Here is a 20,941-nt window from a genome sequence, read left to right as displayed (position 1 = left end):
GTTCAAAGCAGCATAATTTGAAGCCATTATAGCTGGGTATATTTGTTTAAAAAAGTAGAAAGTTAAAAAAAAATGAATAAAATAAATGTGGTTGGCACCTCTGTTAATATAGCTAAAGTAATCTTATCACATAACTTTTGTGATAGAAACTGGACACTCAATAAACAAGGGAAAATTTGGTAAGAAAAGGGAAAATTTTGTATCAGTCGAGGGAAATTTTCTTTAGGAAACCTGCGAACACTGATCTGGGAACTAATCCATTGTAGTTTTGTGCGTACCATATTTGGGTGTTTTTGGCAGTATGGCAAGAAACATCACCTTCCATAAATAGTTGTTTTTGGAAGCAGCCTAGTGGAAAATATCAGTAGCAATCCTTGCTCAAAATGGCAATGTATTCAGTGCTGTTGAGGTGCCAACACATAGTAGTAACGCGGAACGTCCAGAACTCCAAATGGTTCCCCATACCATCAGTGAAAACCCTCCATGTTTGACCATTGGTTGTAAGCTGTCCAAGTGGAATTCTTGAAGAGGTGGTCTCAAGACCAACATACGTCCACTGACTGAAAATTGGAACTCGTTAGAGAAAATTACTAGCATCAAAAGTTATCAACATGCCTGCAGCACCATGTTCGTTGCCCACTGTTTCCGGGTAGCAATATTGGCTACGATAAGTGAAAGTTCCCCCTTGATAGTTAAGTTGATGCAGATATCTGACAGCAGTATTTCGGCTCACTTTCAGGTGTTCTTCCACGTCTTCAACCTTGGACTTGGGATTTTATTGTAGACACCTTTTGATAGCCCTGAACTGGCGTTGCGTTGGGCCTGGTTGGCCAGAATGTAGACTCGCACTTTCCTTTTTGCAATATTTTGAGGCATTTTGCCATACCATGAGGACACAATAGACCTTTTACCAAAAATGGCGTCAACCTTAAGTTAAAAAAAGAAAGCAAATAATAATAATTATATCCCGAAATGTTTGAAATACAACACCATTTTGTCCTTTTATATTTAGCAACTTATCTACAATAGATAGATACCAGGACTAAATTATACTTTGACAAAAATAAAAATATTTTAACTATAGTAAACATTGGGAGTTCACTCACCAGGCAATTACGTCAGCTGAAGCATTTGACGAATTTACATGGCGGGCCACTGAATTTCCAGCATGCTTCAGTTGATGAAAAATAAATTCGTAAACGAAGAAAATTTTGCAGTAAAATATAAAAGTATAATAATAATAATATTTTATAAATAGCTAGTTTCTGAATACATTACACCATCATAAATTGTAGTAGTATCTTGAATTTACTTTATGACAAATGAAAACTTATTTTGATTCCTTTACAAAATTTCATCACATGCTTTACATTATCTGGCTCACAACGTAAAGCATCTTTTGGAATTGGTAGAGAAGGAGGAATAAAAGGCACTGGACAGTACATATAGCAAAATTAACACAGATAGACAAATAAATACCAAAGAAGAAAAGTGTCGTTCTTTGTAATAAAAACCCTAATGCTTCCCGTTACCTTTTACCCCCTTTTCTAAGGTGTACAGCTTAAGTTATGACCCAAAACATGTAAGACCTTGAAGCCATCGAGATTAATTCTCATTTCGGTATTCTTTTGGCATCTTGGAGTTTTAATATTTGTACTTTGTATGCTTTTCTTAACTTGTGTACTTCATTATGTAGCATGCTACAAAATAAAAATGGAAGTCGAAATTTTTGAATAATATTATTTTAGATTAGCTTTTCTTCTCAGTACCAATCAAAATGTGTCGTAGGTCTGCAAGTTAATGTGAAATACGTACTAAGATAATCCACTGGGAATCGAACTCAATCTCTCTCTCTCTCTCTCTATATATATATATATATACAAAAAACGCTAACCATGAAGGTGGTCCGGACATAGCTCGATAATTTCATTGTCAATTGTGGAGAGAAAATTTCAGGAATCTAAGCGAATGTAAAGAATTAATTCATTATTTTCATTATCTTTGTCTTCGCTTTAAGGAACAAAATCACTTCATGATGAATAATAGAAAAGAAATGTGATAAATGTGTATTTCTTTCTGTTACGATCAGTTTAAACTAACGTGTTTTTATTATTTATCCTAGTTTCCCTGGTGCAACCAATGAAACTCTGTTACAAAAATTTAATTCAGTCCACAAAGAGAATGATTTCTATGAGATTCCACAAAAGAGAGAAGCCGCATTTCGAGTGAAGCATTATGCTGGAAAAGTGAAATACCATGTAAGTACAGGATTTTGTACAATTACAATGCGTGTGTTTGATCTATATTTGTTGAAAAATGTTACTAGTTTTACCTGTATGGCCGGCAATACACCTAAACTTGTAGAAACGATGTGTTCCATCATCAGGGTGTGGTTAAGACAAAAAATAAAATAAAATTTAAAAAAAAAATTAGAGGAATATTAATTAGTAAAGGAGTTGATTTACCGAAAGTTTAAAATTTTAATATATTCATTATTTCAGTCTTACTTCGGCAGTGGTTCAGAAGTCAAAATAATTTCATCCTTTGATAAATAAATTTCTAATTAACTGCTATCCCTCTTTAGTTTATATACACATATATACACATATAAACCTTACCATGGTCTGATGATGGGACGGTTACATCTGAAAAGCTAAGATATACTGTTAGTATGACTTCACGAAACATACTATAAGGTAATTGCTTTACAATGTTGTTGTATGAGTCCTTTGCGTCCTATTACAAATACTTGTTTATGAAATATTTTCAGTAGTGCTTTATTTAACTGATACATGTACGATGTTAGAAAAAAAAATAGTATAGGTATATGAAAATAAAAATGAAAGGCTGCGGCATTATTTATGTAGTGCGTCAATATGTATGTATGTATGTATGTATGTATGTATGTATGTATGTATGTATGTATGTATGTATGTATGTATGTATGTATGTATGTATGTATGTATGTATGTATGTATGTATGTATGTATGTATGTATGTATGTATGTATGTATGTATGTATGTATGTATGTATGTATGTATGTATGTATGTATGTATGTATGTATGTATGTATGTATGTATGTATGTATGTATGTATGTATGTATGTATGTATGTATGTATGTATGTATGTATGTATGTATGTATGTATGTATGTATGTATGTATGTATGTATGTATGTATGTATGTATGTATGTATGTATGTATGTATGTATGTATGTATGTATGTATGTATGTATGTATGTATGTATGTATGTATGTATGTATGTATGTATGTATGTATGTATGTATGTATGTATGTATGTATGTATGTATGTATGTATGTATGTATGTATGTATGTATGTATGTATGTATGTATGTATGTATGTATGTATGTATGTATGTATGTATGTATGTATGTATGTATGTATGTATGTATGTATGTATGTATGTATGTATGTATGTATGTATGTATGTATGTATGTATGTATGTATGTATGTATGTATGTATGTATGTATGTATGTATGTATGTATGTATGTATGTATGTATGTATGTATGTATGTATGTATGTATGTATGTATGTATGTATGTATGTATGTATGTATGTATGTATGTATGTATGTATGTATGTATGTATGTATGTATGTATGTATGTATGTATGTATGTATGTATGTATGTATGTATGTATGTATGTATGTATGTATGTATGTATGTATGTATGTATGTATGTATGTATGTATGTATGTATGTATGTATGTATGTATGTATGTATGTATGTATGTATGTATGTATGTATGTATGTATGTATGTATGTATGTATGTATGTATGTATGTATGTATGTATGTATGTATGTATGTATGTATGTATGTATGTATGTATGTATGTATGTATGTATGTATGTATGTATGTATGTATGTATGTATGTATGTATGTATGTATGTATGTATGTATGTATGTATGTATGTATGTATGTATGTATGTATGTATGTATGTATGTATGTATGTATGTATGTATGTATGTATGTATGTATGTATGTATGTATGTATGTATGTATGTATGTATGTATGTATGTATGTATGTATGTATGTATGTATGTATGTATGTATGTATGTATGTATGTATGTATGTATGTATGTATGTATGTATGTATGTATGTATGTATGTATGTATGTATGTATGTATGTATGTATGTATGTATGTATGTATGTATGTATGTATGTATGTATGTATGTATGTATGTATGTATGTATGTATGTATGTATGTATGTATGTATGTATGTATGTATGTATGTATGTATGTATGTATGTATGTATGTATGTATGTATGTATGTATGTATGTATGTATGTATGTATGTATGTATGTATGTATGTATGTATGTATGTATGTATGTATGTATGTATGTATGTATGTATGTATGTATGTATGTATGTATGTATGTATGTATGTATGTATGTATGTATGTATGTATGTATGTATGTATGTATGTATGTATGTATGTATGTATGTATGTATGTATGTATGTATGTATGTATGTATGTATGTATGTATGTATGTATGTATGTATGTATGTATGTATGTATGTATGTATGTATGTATGTATGTATGTATGTATGTATGTATGTATGTATGTATGTATGTATGTATGTATGTATGTATGTATGTATGTATGTATGTATGTATGTATGTATGTATGTATGTATGTATGTATGTATGTATGTATGTATGTATGTATGTATGTATGTATGTATGTATGTATGTATGTATGTATGTATGTATGTATGTATGTATGTATGTATGTATGTATGTATGTATGTATGTATGTATGTATGTATGTATGTATGTATGTATGTATGTATGTATGTATGTATGTATGTATGTATGTATGTATGTATGTATGTATGTATGTATGTATGTATGTATGTATGTATGTATGTATGTATGTATGTATGTATGTATGTATGTATGTATGTATGTATGTATGTATGTATGTATGTATGTATGTATGTATGTATGTATGTATGTATGTATGTATGTATGTATGTATAGATTGTAAGCTATCATTTATTTGTTTGTTTCTTTACCTCTGTGGTGTTGGTTGTAATTTGCAGAAAGTAGAGAGACATAAGAAGAGATATTTCCTCGTCAAAAGTTTCTCATTCAGATAATTTGGTGTATTATATTCTTACCCTTAAAACTTACGTCAATAAGAAACTATTATTCATTACTTCCATACTCGACTGAAGATAGCTCGCGAAAGTATTGAAAGCTTTCGGTGAATTTAAAGAAATGCCAGAGAGCTAAGCAATTAATTTCCAACAAATAAAAATTGTTTTTTGTGTGGCAATTACATTGTCATGTAATTTTCTTTGATTAACCAAAGCCCATCTAAAATGTGCTCGGAGAATCTTAAAAGGATGGTTATTACCAGGGCCCGGATCTTGTTGACTTAAAATTTTCTAAAAAGTGGCCTATGAAATGACACTAGAATTCCTGTAAAATGACCCTAAAATTCAGAAAAGTTGTCCTTAAAATTTACTTATTAAGAGCCCTCACTTCTTCTCGAGCATGTCAGATTTCAGTGTTCTGGGAGCGGGGAGAAGGGTAGTGTAGGTGTGGCCATTCGTCTGTCAGTCGAACTCGTCCTGTAGTGTTTCCACTTTGCATTAAATATCGTTATCGGTACTTACACATTTTCCTCTTGTTTTGTCATTTGTTAGGAAAATTCTACCACATTCTCATAGGTGACGTATTCACACAAAAGATACTACAAATTTCTTACTGTTCTTCTTGCAGATTTCGTACAGAACGTTAACATTCTTGTCGAATTATTTTTTTCCTTTAGACAATTCTTTCATATCAGATATGGTAACCTTGAAATTCCGCCCAAAATAGTTCTCATCAATAAAACGTGTAAATTTCGGTTATAAGTTTTCTTTGCGGTTATAAGTTTTCTTTAAAACTTTTCACTGCTTGAAAACATCATAGTGAACCTTCCTGACATTCCTACAGACACTAATCTCAGCATAAACGATGAATCCTATACTTCTGGGACAGTTTACTGCAATACTTCCGCGATGCTTGAATGGCAATGAAGTTGCATTGTAGTCGACTTCGAAACTGCCCTGTGCTCTGCAACAGCGCTAGAGATATGAATAAGCGACATACCACACACACACAAATACACACACACACTCACAACGTGTAAACACAGGTTCTTAGAAACGCGCGCGCAGACTTTTGATACCTGCCGGACAGATAGTAAAATTATTCCCGCACTCCACTGTCCATTGACATGGTTTCCAGCTGTGGAGGAGACCTTTCAGTTTGTCAAAAAGATGAAGGGACTTCGTAATGAGAACTGCTGTGTTGCGTTCCCTGAAGATTTGTTTTTTAGTCACCCATTGTAAGAAAGCATATGCCCTATGCAATTTCAGAAACGTACATCACAATACTTCACACGCAAAAAATGCTAATACAGTGGCGTCACTAAAATATTTTGTTTGGGGGCTGAAAATCTTTTGGGGGGCATACTCCCCAACAACCCAAAAACTCCGTTTAGTATTTTAGAATCATCTTCAATCAAGGACACAATGAAATTCGCTTTTGGGAGAGGGAAGGGGGGAGAGAATATTGTTGCTGCTCTACGCTTTCATATTTTTGTTATAGTCATGTTTATTTTTTTCACTTTTATCGTTGCGGAAATGCACATTCTTGTACTTCATCGATTACAATCACGCAATTTTTTCTTTTTTTATTCCTTTCTTTCCTTGATAGTTATTTTTCTTAAAAATACTTCATGAAAAACTTCTTTCTCAGCAATCTTATATTTATATTCACTTCTGACCTGCCTGAAATAGTAATACAATAAGATAAAAATGGGCAATAATAAATAACATAAAATTTCTTAAAAGTTATCCATCTAAAATTTGCCGCATGAGATAGTTTATAGTTGAGACCTCACCTTGCGGAAACTAAGAAGTAAAGGAATGAGAAGTTCAGTTCACATAGTATTTCCAAGTGAGAAATACGATAGAAAAGCAAATTACGTCCAGTGGCGTATTTACGATTTTGTTTCGGAAGGGGCTTTCCTAACTTTCGGGTGGGGGAGCTTTGCCTGGAAATGTGAAAATTCTGCAAGATATTTCAGTTAATTTATTATAGTAAGATTTCGGGGCGGAGGTTAAGCCCGGAAGTCCCCCTAAATACGCCACTGATTACGTCATAATCATAATAGCTATCGCTTTTCTCAGCTAAATCTAACACATCAACAAGTATCTGTAGTCGCTCGCCGAGGACTGAACTTCACATTGAGAACTCTATACAGAACGCGTCGCTGTTTGTTGAAGCAAAAAGAAGACAACCCAATATATCATGAGTCTACTGATGGCGTGTTAGAATCTTACTTTTGAAATAAATTTCTCAGTATATAACGTACTTTCAGTGTGAGATTTGGGAGGGGAGCTTGGAATAAATTTCCGGGCTTTAACCCCCCAAATAAGGCCTAGTGACGCCACTGTACATATAGTCGTCTTCTGAAAATCAAAACGAAATTAGGTAAGAAAATTTGTATATTTTTGAATAAAGTGCTTATATACTGAACTTGCATACAATAAAAAGTCTCATATCACAGAAACAGACACTTTATATTGGGTCCACTATTTCCCTTAAATGACTACATAGTAAACAACAAGATGAAAAAAATAAGACACATGCTCAAATTGGTTATATTTACATATTAACCATACACTGAATAACTTACGTTTTGATTCTGTTTATTTTCCCATCCCCTCTCTCTTTTGAAGGTACCGTAAGACACGGTTACTTTGCACACTATATTTACATATTAACCATACACTGAATAACTTACGTTTTGATTCTGTTTATTTTCCCATCCCCTCTCTCTTTTGAAGGTACCGTAAGACACGGTTACTTTGCACACGATTTAAGGAATTTTAAAGAAAATCGCATGTAACTTAGAAACGTAATGATTTAGAACACTGTATTTTAAACATATTATAGCTAGATATGTGTGGAAAACATTCGTATAAGTTCATTAGTAAACATTAGGTATGACCATAGTTACTGAAATATAAACTTTGGTGAAAAGTAACCCCATAGTTGGGGTCACTTTACACAACATACAAAAAAGTATGTTAACATACGAATATAACGTTTCTGTGCAATGTTTTCCCTTCAGAATTTATACATTTTACTTTCTACATAAAAGTGCATACAGTTTACAAATATTGATATGAGAACGAGGGTACTGGTATCGATACTAAGTATGAATTACCAATATTTGTGAAGAAAATTATGTATTTTCTGGTACCGGCACAGGGACTACATTCTAATAGTTCAGCATATGTCCCACATAAATGCCAACTCAGGAACAGAAAAAAATCCCCGTGAACTGATTTGCGTGGGTTATTCCTTATACCCAAGAATATCATCCCAACCGTAATTAGTGGAAGATTTACGTAGTTTGAGACTTTCAGGCTGAAGTCCACCCAAATTGCATGATTTCTTTTTCAAAAAATCTAATGCTAATCATCGAGCCGTTGACAACCCTAAACTCGGGCCGAGCAGCTATGAACATGTTTGGCCGACGCTCTATGAGTTTTAACAATTTTTGGCTCAAGCCCGATAACTTGTTCCTCCGGAACTCAAACCCAGAACCTCGTGACCGATGTCCTTCCCTCCTGAAGACTCCTCGAAGACCGAGATCGACAGTCAACTAGTTTTAAGTATTTCAATCCAAACCGCCGACCTTTCATGGTTATACACAGTGTTAATAATAATAATAATAATAATAATAATAATATAATAATAATAATATAATAATAATAATAATAATAATAATAATAATAATAATAAGTAGTAGTATTAGTAGTAGTATAATCATCATCATCATCATTGATAATTATACTGTCTATGTAGGATATTTAAAGAGAGTACTTGGAACTACACAGGGTTTAGCTAAAATTGGCTCGTTTTGGCTCGACTCGACTCGAAACTTGACCCAAATTCGAGTCGAGTTGGAAGAAATATTTCGAGCCGAGTTTTCGAGTCGAGCTCAAAGATATCTGTTTCAAGTTGAGTCGAGTTTCAAAGAAAACTCGCTCGTGCCCATCCCTAAGTATTACAGTCTTCATTGGTAAATCAGTGGCCACCCCTAGAAACCTGGAACGGTGAAACGGATGTCAAATCAGGGAGTTTCTGGGGCAAACTCCATACGTTGTTATTTTTTATCATACCCATTATTACAATTTTGGCCTATTATGATTTGAAGCTAATTGAACTTTCATTCTCATTTGTGAAAATTTTATTATATGGAATATGATTACTTATCATCATTAACAGGAGATGGGCAAATATGGTTTTTCAGAGAGAAATGGAAAGTTTCGCTAATAGGGACTGTTGCTGCCCTAATATTTCTGCTTTACTCTAGCAGAATTATAATCATTGATAATATTACCTCTGCCTTATATTAGCATGTTTCATAGTAAAATATATAACACTAAAAATATGCAAAATTCAAGTCAATTACATACTATACAGTGACCCTGGTGGAATGAGTGGTTACGCTCGTCGCATTCTAATCAGTGCTTGGGTTCAATTCCCTGTGGGACACAAGTGGCTCGTGTCTCACGTTAAACTATAGATCCCGTCCTTTGGAAGTCATCATAATCCCATAGAAGATAATGGCAAACCACCATGGGCTTACCTTGCCAAGAGATATTCGGGTTAAAGACCTACTTTCGGGCAGAACACTCATCATCATATAATGTACACTCATGTCCAAAATTATTGTCGCATGTCTATAAATATGTTGTTGTAGGAATATAATTTAATAACGAATTCTCCCGGTACTTCTTATAATGTTAGTATGTGTATAATCAGCAAAGACATGTATGTGGTAAATTTCATGTCAAAAGAGCAGTAAATAAGAACAATAAAACGAAAATAAAACTTTCTTGTCCATTTAGCAACATTTTGTTTTACTCACTCTAATTTTCGTATTTATAATTCTTTTCCTATGAAATTTACCACAAATATACATTTCCCGATTATACACATAGTATCAGTATTAAAAGTACCCCGCAAAATCATTATCAAATTATATTCTTACAAGAAGACAGTTATAGACATGCGACAATAATTTTGGACATGAGTGTACATCGTTAGTTGTCTTCATTTTTTAAGTTCCGTTTTCTTTCTACATCACTTCAAGTGCAACGTTTTTTTTTTTTTTTCGCTAGTAACCTCACCTTACAATACGTACAAGTAAAGTGAGACATTCACGAAAAACAAACAAACAAACAAAAAAAAAAAAAAGAAAAGAAAAGAAAAGAAAAGAAATAAATAGCTGCAGGCACGTGTAATGTTAGATGCGTGGTATTCGCAAAAAAAAAAAAAAAGTTTTTAGTATTTGTTGCCAGGGTAACTATTATCACTGGCATGGTACTGTAACTTATCATTTAATATTAGCAATGTCCGTTGACTAAATACTAGCCCGGTTTGTGAAATGATGTTCGGGAAGAGAAACCGAAGTCAAATAGCAGTAATAGGTGAGACAATACCAAGAATGTATCTGCAGCACACCAACAAAATGTACTCAAAATTATAGCCTATTTGTGAGGTCCTAGAAAGGATAATGACTCCAACTTTCTGAATTTCTCGTAACCTTCTTTAGACCACCTGATTTTCTAATCAGTAAAGTGCTTTTCCTTTGATTTTCCCTCAGTGATTTCGGTCGCTACTTTACCACAGAACCGAGAATATTTATAAAACAAGAATGCCCTTCTGATAAGGATTGTGAACAGGGACGTACGCAGTGGTGGGTCCTGGGGGTCCGGATCCCCCCGAAATTTCGACTTTTGTATAAATTTAGCCTAAGTTTAGGGGCAATTTTAGGAATTTTGATATAAAATACCCTCATTTTGAGTTTGGACCCCCCCCCCCCGAAATAAATTCCTACGTACGGTACGCTACTGATTGTGAATTATGCGACCACCCCCGCCTACTTTACATTGCTTTCAAGCTCTTTACTTCTTCTTTCGCATAGGCAAAGTATCAAAATACTTATAGTCTTTACTGATGAGTGATAAACATAACAGTTATATACTTGATAAAAGAAAGACAGAATTTTTATGCTGAAGACGTCCAGTTGATAGAAAAGCCATCAACATTTAGGGTATTCGGTGCACTAAATTACAAATCAAAATCTTAAACTAACAACTTATCTAAAAATTTAATTAAAAATCTACCCAAGTAATGAATGAAAAATTAAGAAGAAAATTTTGTCAATAGTTTCAAAATTTACAAATGACATTTAACTTTGTCCGTTCCCACCAGGCAGCTAAATTTTCGCCTCGATTTTTCTTCCTTCTTGCAGAAAGATAAAGGCCGCTCTTCTTCCTTTTCTGAAATGGCATCTTCCTAACGATTACTTTCTTCAAAGCTGCACAAACACAGTGCGGAAGCAAAACAAAAACACACTATGCGTTCGCCCTACCAACAGAGGAAAGGATTCCCGAACGTGACATAAGCAGCCGATTTCGAACGAACTGAACTCGTATTTCGCGCCTCCAAGAAGTTGAGTGAGGCAGACTGCAAGGAATAGTATCACTCCGCGCTGACGTCAGAAAGTGGGTGGGTCTATGCTTGCACCAAACGCCGCCTATGCTGGCTAGATTTTTTTTAACGTACCATTTTCTTTTTTACGTAATAGTTTAACTAATATGCATTCAAAATAGATTTTGATTTCAGGAACGTTTAGCAAAAGGTACAATCTACAAATCCCTGTTTTTACTTTTTCTTTTACGCAACAATTTGTTTCTCTGTTGAAGAGTAATTGATAGACAAGCTGTCAATTCCATATTTTATTAATACTTTTATTAATTAAAGTTATTTTACCATGCTTATTGGAGGAAAGAACTACAGACAACTGTTACATACAGTTTAATCTATCTAACAAAAAAAAGAGCACAACGATATCTCACATGATAAGAGAATTAGAGCGAAAATAGATTACCATGGATTTAAATGGCAATAGCGAACTTGGACAGAATGCAATAACTACTCTTAAAAACGTTTATTACTTTAAACATGGACATTTTTTAAATATCTATTGGATTTTAATTACCATTTCTTACTCATTTTCAGAAGTTTTGTTTCTGTTAGTTGCATTCCATTGATCATTTGTGTCTTTGATTTTTAAAGAAAATAAGCAATAATATTAAAACTAAACTTTGCCCAGTTTAATAAATAGTTAAGCATTTTTTTTTCCATTACAGATATATAGGCTTATATCCAGTTAAGCAACATATAAACATTTTGTAAGCTGTGACACAACAAATTAATTCAGGAACTTACTTTCTAATCGTCACAAAATTTAGCTAATACCTTATTCAGCATTATAGTAGATAACTGTAAACATGCGCTAGTGAATAAGCGCCTGTTGTCCGCTAGCACATTCTTATATTTGGGAAAGCTCCTTTCAACCTCAACAAAAGCTATGGGAGCATACTTGAAATCAACTATGTCATTGGGGTTAAATCTTCAACTTTGGAGGATAACATTTCACCTTGCAGTACACTTGAAATTGCACACGAAGTATTGTATCAGTTGTTTCTTTCCAGCACATGTTTCAATTTACACAGAACGCTGTTGCCAACATCACTTGACACTTTTTTTTTTTTTTTTTTTCACCCAATAATGAGGAAGCAGGTAAAGATTATTTAACTTCGTGTTTTCCAAATCCCTAAACAGTGTTTATTTTAAGATTTCCTTATGTAGAAGAAAAAGAATAAAAAGACCGTAAGTGACCTAAAAGTTATCTTAAAATATTAAAAAAATGACATGAAACTTCGAAACGGCAAAAAGTGACCAAAAGTTGACCCTAAAAATGTATATTTTTAGAACCTAGAATTGATGGATAACGTTTATATTTGAACTTGTCTTGTCTTATGCATAACAGAAAAAAGTTGACTTGTCGATAAGATCCGGGCCCTGGTTATTACATTCCTAATATGATTTCGGCAACCAGTCCTGTCGCTTTCAACAGCTAAACAACATGGAGCTTTACAAATAATCTTTAGTTTATTCCACTTAGTCCTTTTTCCATAAAACACTAAAATTGGCAATAAGTTACTGAAATACTATATGTCACAACACACACTAACTCACAACTTTTCGTTACAAAAAATATAAACAAATTATGATGTTGCTCTTTACATAAGTTTCATAGAACTTCAAATGTTTCACTTCATTTCACTGCCGTTGCTCTTTTCTCCTTTAATCCTTGGAAAAATTACATCAACCAAAATACAAATCTTCTATGCACAAATTAAATTTTACTATCCTTGTTTGTATTTCTAGAGAACTGAAGTAGTACATATGTTTCACATAAATTAGTATATTATCCTTTTTCAGGGTTCACATTGACTTAAATCATATTATGTAGAAGGTTCTTCATAATCTATGCTGAAAAACTTTCTGCGTATGATTTAAGCTAATGTTAATCTTGAAAAAGGATAGTCAATAAATTTATCAGTAATGTAAGAATTACTTTAGTCCTTTGGGAACACAAGCAACATTAATACAGTTTTATTTTATAAAATGTATTCCGTAGTTAGTCATTATATAAAAACTGCCTATATACACATCCGAAAAATTGCGCTTCCTGTACAATTTGAAGTCTCATACGTTTACGTTTTAGAATGAAACTGTTTATAACTGAATCTCAGTTCGTGTCGATTTTCGTTCATCAGAATTTAACGTTGGGTGTTTTGTTTTAATGTAATATGACTCGAACACATTTCTTTTTACTGATGATTATATTTATTTCGATTTAGATATATATAGTGACTAAGGGAAGTTGTTTTTGTTACAGGTTGCTGAATTCAGAGAAAAGAACTTAGATTTAATGAGACAAGACATTGTTGGGGTGCTAAAGAATAGTAGCATGGCTTTCGTTAGAGAATTAGTTGGAGCTGACCCTGTTGCTGTTTTTCGTTGGGCAATAGTGAGAGCGTTCTTCCGTGCTTACTTCGCTTTTGTGGAAGCAGGCAGTACCCACAGGCAGGAAAGAGGTGACAACTTTCTCGTAATATTAATTATTCGTATATTAATACGCCAAGATTTTTTTTTAATATGTTAAGGTTCCATGCTTGTGTAATACACTCTTATGTATATAAATATGAGAAAATTACAGTATTAGGGTAGTTGTAGTTTAATTAAATGCCGATTAATTTTGATGTCTGTACAAGTCTGCTGACATTGAAATCAATTAACTTGTAATTAAATTCCAAATACTCTAAAGTGTTCGCACCTTTGGCATGGGAGAGACCCGGGTTCAATTCCCAGCGGGAGCTCATATGGTTCGGATTCAACATTAATCAGTAGGTCCCGTCTCGTATAGCCTTGTTGCTGAAAGGGACGCTAAACTCAAAATCAACTCAACTCCAAATATGCTAAGGTAAAGTACTAAAATTTTCTCGTATTGTTATTACTGTTTTCACTGTAAGCTAACTATTGTTCTATACAGTTATAATACTCTGTCCGTTTGTTTTAACAAAGGTAGATTTAAGGAAAGTTGGTAATTGAAAATAAAAAAGGTAGAAAAGAATTTAATTAATATATAAAATGATAATTTCGATACATTTCTTCCTTTTTAAAAGTATGCAGATGGAATATGCCAAATTATGCTTTCGTATAGCTCGTTAATAATGTACTTACCATAAGTGCCCGTAGCCCTGGGTTCGAATTCTTGTAAAGGCATCCTTTCTTGTGTCGACGCACAGGTTTGATTAACTTAGCGAATGTGTTTAAATCACGATTTATGTATTTAAAAAAAAAAAAAAACTGACTTGAATCAAATTAATTTTATTTAAAATATGAATATGGTGCTGTATTTCTAAATTTGAGATACGCATTGTAAGTTCGAAACTAATCCCTCGGCCTAGAAACAGACAAGTTGCAAAGGTCAAATTGGTGGCCATGCTTCAGGAATGGGACATAACTCCCCCCCCCCTTTTTTTTTTAAAGCAGCATGCTGTGCCAGTATGTGCTACACGTCTTTTTATGCGGGGCGACCATACGTGCCCACTATTTTGCCACTGTAACATCTATAGGCAGCGGAACAAGGGAAAATGTACTACAGGTGCACATAATCACCTTTTGTAAAGTTTTATAGTTTTTATGCTGCTGAATTTTGTACCATCAGTGTCCTTTGACTTCGTTGTATCAATAGATACGGCTGCAAATTTTAGGGAAGTTTGGTATTATCGGCTTGATAGAAGCGTAAGAATCTCAAAATTCCTTGATCTATGAATATAAGTGTTTTGGAAAGATAAATATAATGATTGTATTTAGTTTGAAAAGGTCTAAACCAAAATTAAGAACTTACCTTGTTCTCTATATTAAGGTACAAGGTAAGTTCTAAATTTAAACAATATTTATACCGTATTTAATCCATTAGTAAATATATCTAAACTGTTTTTTTTTTCTTTCTTTATTTTCCATTTTCAAATAGCCGAAGGAAACAAGACAAATTTGATGCACCATAGGTATAAGAAGCATCAAGCAAATGATAATCTAATCAGGTATGTAGAAGAGTGATAGCTAACTGAATTATTTTAATCATATATTATTGATTTAACTTAATATAATTTAGTGATGCATTTCTATAAAATGAACACAATAGTATTTGATCATCGTAAATTCGGTTTATGCAGCTTATTCTAGCAATCTATGTGTGGCATATCGAAATTATGACTTGTAGTGGATTGGGTTCTTGTGTCGTAGATATTTGAGAAATATATAGTGTTACTAATTTTTCATATCAATTTTTATGGGATGTTCCTACAACATAATTCATCTCCGAAAATGGAGTATAGTCCGAAAATTGTAGATAAGTTATTGGCATGAGACGTTCATTTTACGTTGGGAAGGAATTCCGTTTTAAGCAGTATAATATAAAAGTGTTTTTATTTTTCTTGCTTCAAGTATGTAGCTTCCACAAATTATATTTCAGAAGAGTTGGTGGACATACATCTGTTTCGTTTTTAAACTAAGCGTTAAAGCTGTCATTTGATTCTGAGTGTTTTATTCAGGGATAACTATTTAGTATAATATTTGTATTCGTTTTTATTTTTCTCGTTTAATGGAAGTTTCTGTAGATAAATTTTAAGGCTTATATCTGTTTCTGCATTCCTTATTTCGTAAGTTCTGATCTTTGTCGGGAATATAGTAATTTTTCCTGGGAGAACTGGAAGATTCAAAAGAACTTCTAAGGATTGTACTTGAATCAGTTCAGAGTTCCCAGTGTGGAATGATTGGAGTGATAAGCAGAGATATTACTCATTAGACCTTTCTACAGGGTTCCTACTGGTCAGGGAAAATGGTGCAGATTAGGGAATCTCAGGGAAAAAGACGGGATATCAGGGAAATTTTATAAAATATATTTTTTTCTAACATTAATTGTACACCATTTTCAGCTTAGCAAACCATTATATACCTACTTGGTTTTTATTGCTCTTTTTCTTCTACGTGCAATTTTGTTTTTTTATTGCTGTGTATTTTATCTTCTACACGCAGTGCTTTCTTTTTGTTTCAGGTTATTTATAAATGTTCTCATATATAAATATCCACCGTTATTTATTCCTTATGTCAGTGTCTTCTGACACCTGTCACGAAAGTCAGGGAATTTTCTGCCAAAGGTCAGGGAAAGTCGGGGAGAAGTCAGGAAAATAGATTTCTCCAGATCAGTAGAAACTCTGTTCTGGCTAGAGCCTATGTTCCCATACGGGGTGTTAATAACATATACTTCCAAACTGCTTGTAGATTCATCAAATCAAAATAAGACGAGAACTTACTTGTATCGTGACCTAAGATATTTAGCTATGGTGATGAGCGTAGAAAAGTTGGTCACTTTTCAGATTAGCATTTTCTAAACTGTGCAGTCAGATTTTGATATAAAAGGTTATATTACCGTAGTTATATATTTATTTACATCTCGAGTACAAACCACAATTTAAATCATAAGCCTACAAGTAGCCTCCATTACTAACATTTTGTTGCAATTATAAGTGATTTACATTTGCCTCTGGGTATTACTTATTTGCTTATATTTACAGTTTCGTTAAAACATGTTTTGGAGTAATTCTTTCACTTTCGCTGAATTTTACAATGTTTTCTGTTTTTGCGTAAAGAAGGAGAAACCGACAATTCCGATTTTCAAACTATTAAACCAGTGAATTAATTTGAGAACTGTGGTATTAATTGGCTCTTTAGTCGACTGTTCGTATTGAATTGAATGCCATCGTGAATGTATTAATATTGAAAAGTAGTAGTTTTGTTGTGAATAGCGCCTGCACTGTTATTAAACATAAATTTTATGTAGAAATAGTTATGAATTTGCTTGAATTTTAACAATAGAAACAGCTAGTAAAGAAAAAAAAGAAATTAAAAGTTAAGTTTCTTTTGTATGTTGCGAAGACGGCACTAAGATTTTGTAGTAATTTTTTGAACAATGGGGCATTGAGTATTACCGTTCACATGTACCGACTTTTCTTTCTGTAGCCATCTTGTGACAATATCAGCAGTTAATCTCAGAATAAACAGGATTGTGTAAGTTCATTGGGGATATATATCTGTATCGTAGCATGCAATGTGGTATTTGTAATTTTATTATTACGTTTAGCGTAATTATTTTGCATTTAAGACTCATGTTCATTGATTCAGCTGACATTGGTTATGCATGGGCTTCAACATATATTATGGCATAATTTTAAGTTAATGTATTTTTGTGTTTATAGTTACTTTCAGTTGCACCAGTATATATTTTTTTATTTATATTATTGTAATACAGTTAGCAAGTAATTTTTATTTATTTCTGCGGAACAATATTTAATTCTGGAAAGCAGTATTAGGTAGTGCATGATTTTATTATTAAATAAGTATCATATGTAGTAAACGTATAGTGTTTAGGATAGACGTAATGTTGAGCATGTTTTATGTAGTGACAAATAGCTTATTTTAGAGGTCTGCACGTTTTGAAATTTTGACTGTTAAGTATTTTAAAGTAGATTCTTTTGCACCGTGAAAAGTTTATTTCAAACACCACATAATGGACTGTTAAATCGTGTTGATATTAGTTTATGGCTAGTCTCAACATGCGATTGAAAATTTGTTTCAGTATTTGTAATCCGACATTTGTCTTTTGTACTTTTATCGTGGAGTTTTTGTTGAATGTTCGAGTAGCTAAACTCTCGAGTACCGTCATTATCAAATGCAGTACGTTTTCTCCATAATTATATCTTCGTTTTACCAGGGGCGGATCCAGGACCGACTTCTGGGGAGGGGGAGCGGTGTGTTGTCATACTGCTACTTTTAAGGGTTCCAAACTTTATGATGTGTTTTATTTATATATATAAAATAAGAAAGCTTTTTCTCCTGGGTAAGGAACAATCGCCCCGATCCCACCCCCTGGATCCGCCCCTGTGTTTTACACACAGATTTAAGGAAGAGCACAAAAAATTAATTTCACAATCATTCATTTCCATTTAGCCTAAAGGGCATAAGCGTGGGAGGTTAAAATAAAATACTTCATTTCATTTTTTACATATACAGGGTGTTTCAAAGCAACAACAACAACGTTTGGGAGGTGATTCTTGACACCAAGATAAGACAAAAAGTATAGACCAACCTAGGTGCACAAGTGCTTCCTTTTGAAGTTATACGCTGTCGAAAACATAAAAAAAAAAAAAAAAAAAAAAAAAAAAAAAAAAAAAAAAAAAAAAAAACTTTAAAGCTCCATAGCTCCAAAACTATTGGACCTACCGTAGTTGGATGAAGACTTCACGTAGGAACTAGTGTGTCCTATCTAAATATCCAAGTTTCAGAATCCTGCGGTACTTTCGCAACAATTTTTATAGAGGTAGTTGGTTAGTACTTCAAATGATGTGCCCGTAGCCAAACCCTCTCTATAAAAATTGTTGTCTAGGATTGTAAAACATGTATTCTTGGATAGTGCACATATTAATTCCTAAGTGAAGTCTTGACCCGACTACGGTAAGTCCCATAAGGTTGGAGCTGTGGACCTTTAAAGTTCATTTTTTTTTTTTTTTTTTTCATGTTTTCGACAGCGTGTAACTTCGAAAGGAAGTATTTGTGCACCAAGGTTGATCTATACTTTTTATCTTTTCTTAGTGTCAGGAATCATCTCCCAAACGTTGTCGGTGTTATTTTGAAACACCCAGTATATATTAATTACATAGATAATCTAATTTTGATTTAATTTGCCTTTGTACTAAATTTCAGCATACAAATCTCGAAATCTTCTTAACTATTGTGAATATTATTACTCCGCAAGAAATATGTAGGAAAGATGGAGGGAACGTGCTGCCATATATAGCACTTGGTGAACCTTGATTTAAAATGACGCCAGTTTATTTATGTTTTCTTTAAGATCAATCGTTGAAAATGCAACTCGTGCAGACCTCTTCTTAGAGCGGTTTCCTGCACCTTAAGGTATTGAGTTTTGGCTTAAGTACAGTTGAAAAAAACATCTCTTTCAGCTATGCGAAACACGGAAGTTATATGATATCTGGTAATCAGACACGAAATTTGTACAACGATGATATAGTTCCTATCGAAGTGAATGCCAACAATCATTCAGTCTTTTGTAAACAACGAATCAACCCTGCTCAAGTAGAAAATGCAACGTTAGAATGGAGAGATGTAGTTTCTAGTAAAAATATATCCATAAACGGCCAACAAGATGGATACAGAAGCAAACAGGAATCCATTCAAGCCCTTGAATGTGTTTTATGTCCGAATGAAGCCAAAGTGCTGGAACGTGCCAATCAGATTGTAATGTATGTATGCAACAATCAACATTTCTTTAAATAAATAAATAAAAAAATCCACAGTAGAAGATGCATGCAAGGTGATGGGAAATGCACTTCAAAAACAAACAACTGCTGGGAACTAGATGGCAATAATCCAACATAGTTTGTATTTTAACAAATAATTCTCACCACCTTAGCTATGGCCCAATCTTTAGGCTCATAACTTTTTAGCTAACGCTTGTCCAGGATGAAAATACTTTCTCGTACTTTAAACAGGATAGGTGTAATTGTGAAGTAAAACATTAATTTATTTATACTTTTTTTTTTCAGCTGCTAACAATTTTTGTGTTATAAAAGTAAGACTTCTTAATATTTGTACTCTTGATTATGTAGATATTTGATAGAAAGAAAGGATGGTGTCAGACAATAGATTACCTTTTACCTCCTATTATATAATACTTATGATCAGATATAAAATGTGAAATCGTGTATATATAGAACAACGTTGCATATAAACGCATGAAAGCAAGCAAACCAGTGAAAACTATTTCAAGAGAATATCATTGTACGTAAGGTTATAGTTTAAGCAGTAAATGCAGTTTTAAAAAAGAAGAAGTGGTATTTATTATATTTATACGGAAGGTTATTAGCGTTCGTATTTCAGTGGGACGGAAAGAATACAAACAAATAAATTAATTAAATGTTGCAATTTTATTATTATAAGTACTATTGTTTTTAAGTGGGTATCACGTTGTAAGTATTCATCATAATAGGTATTCTGTCATTATTGACAGGTCACTTTCCAACTAAGTAGCTTCCATGCACCATGGTCTTTAGCTAACCTCTTTGTCGTTACGTACGGTTTTTCTCTTTTGATACCGTCCACCTATGGCCTTCCTCTTTCATGCCATCGTGACACAGCGTAGGGTAGTCGCTGATGGTCTCGCCTTTAGTGCTAGCGGTCCTGGGTTCGATTCCCAGTGGGAACACTCGGTCGGAGAGGCGGAAAAGTCCTTTGAGATCAGCATCCTGAGTGAGAGTTTCCTGGATTTTCCTCATCCACACAAGGCAAATGCAGGAATGGTACCTAACATGAAAGTCC

The 20,941-nt window shown here is 33.1% G+C and overlaps 1 protein-coding gene across 4 annotated transcripts in view; it reads left to right on the top strand.

Moving 5' to 3' along the window:
* The window catches only part of LOC145666401 (unconventional myosin-IXb-like), a 150,438-nt gene that overhangs the window by 56,437 nt on the left and 73,060 nt on the right, over window positions 1-20,941 (top strand). For 3 of the 4 annotated variants that reach the window (XM_081733610.1, XM_081733608.1, XM_081733609.1), the window contains exons 10-13: window positions 2,123-2,258; window positions 13,881-14,079; window positions 15,522-15,591; window positions 19,567-19,866. In XM_081733610.1, the coding sequence (XP_081589736.1) occupies window positions 2,123-2,258; window positions 13,881-14,079; window positions 15,522-15,591; window positions 19,567-19,866 (705 nt within the window). The remainder of the gene's footprint in view (window positions 1-2,122; window positions 2,259-13,880; window positions 14,080-15,521; window positions 15,592-19,566; window positions 19,867-20,941) is intronic. The other variant, XM_081733611.1, reaches the window with a different exon arrangement.

Source organism: Thermobia domestica, chromosome 12 (assembly GCF_964235325.1).
Source record: "Thermobia domestica chromosome 12, izTheDome1.hap1.1, whole genome shotgun sequence".
In the NCBI taxonomy this organism is placed as follows: domain Eukaryota; kingdom Metazoa; phylum Arthropoda; class Insecta; order Zygentoma; family Lepismatidae; genus Thermobia; species Thermobia domestica.
The sequence above is the reverse complement of the archived record's forward strand: the minus strand, read 5'-3'. Positions and strand labels throughout refer to the sequence as shown.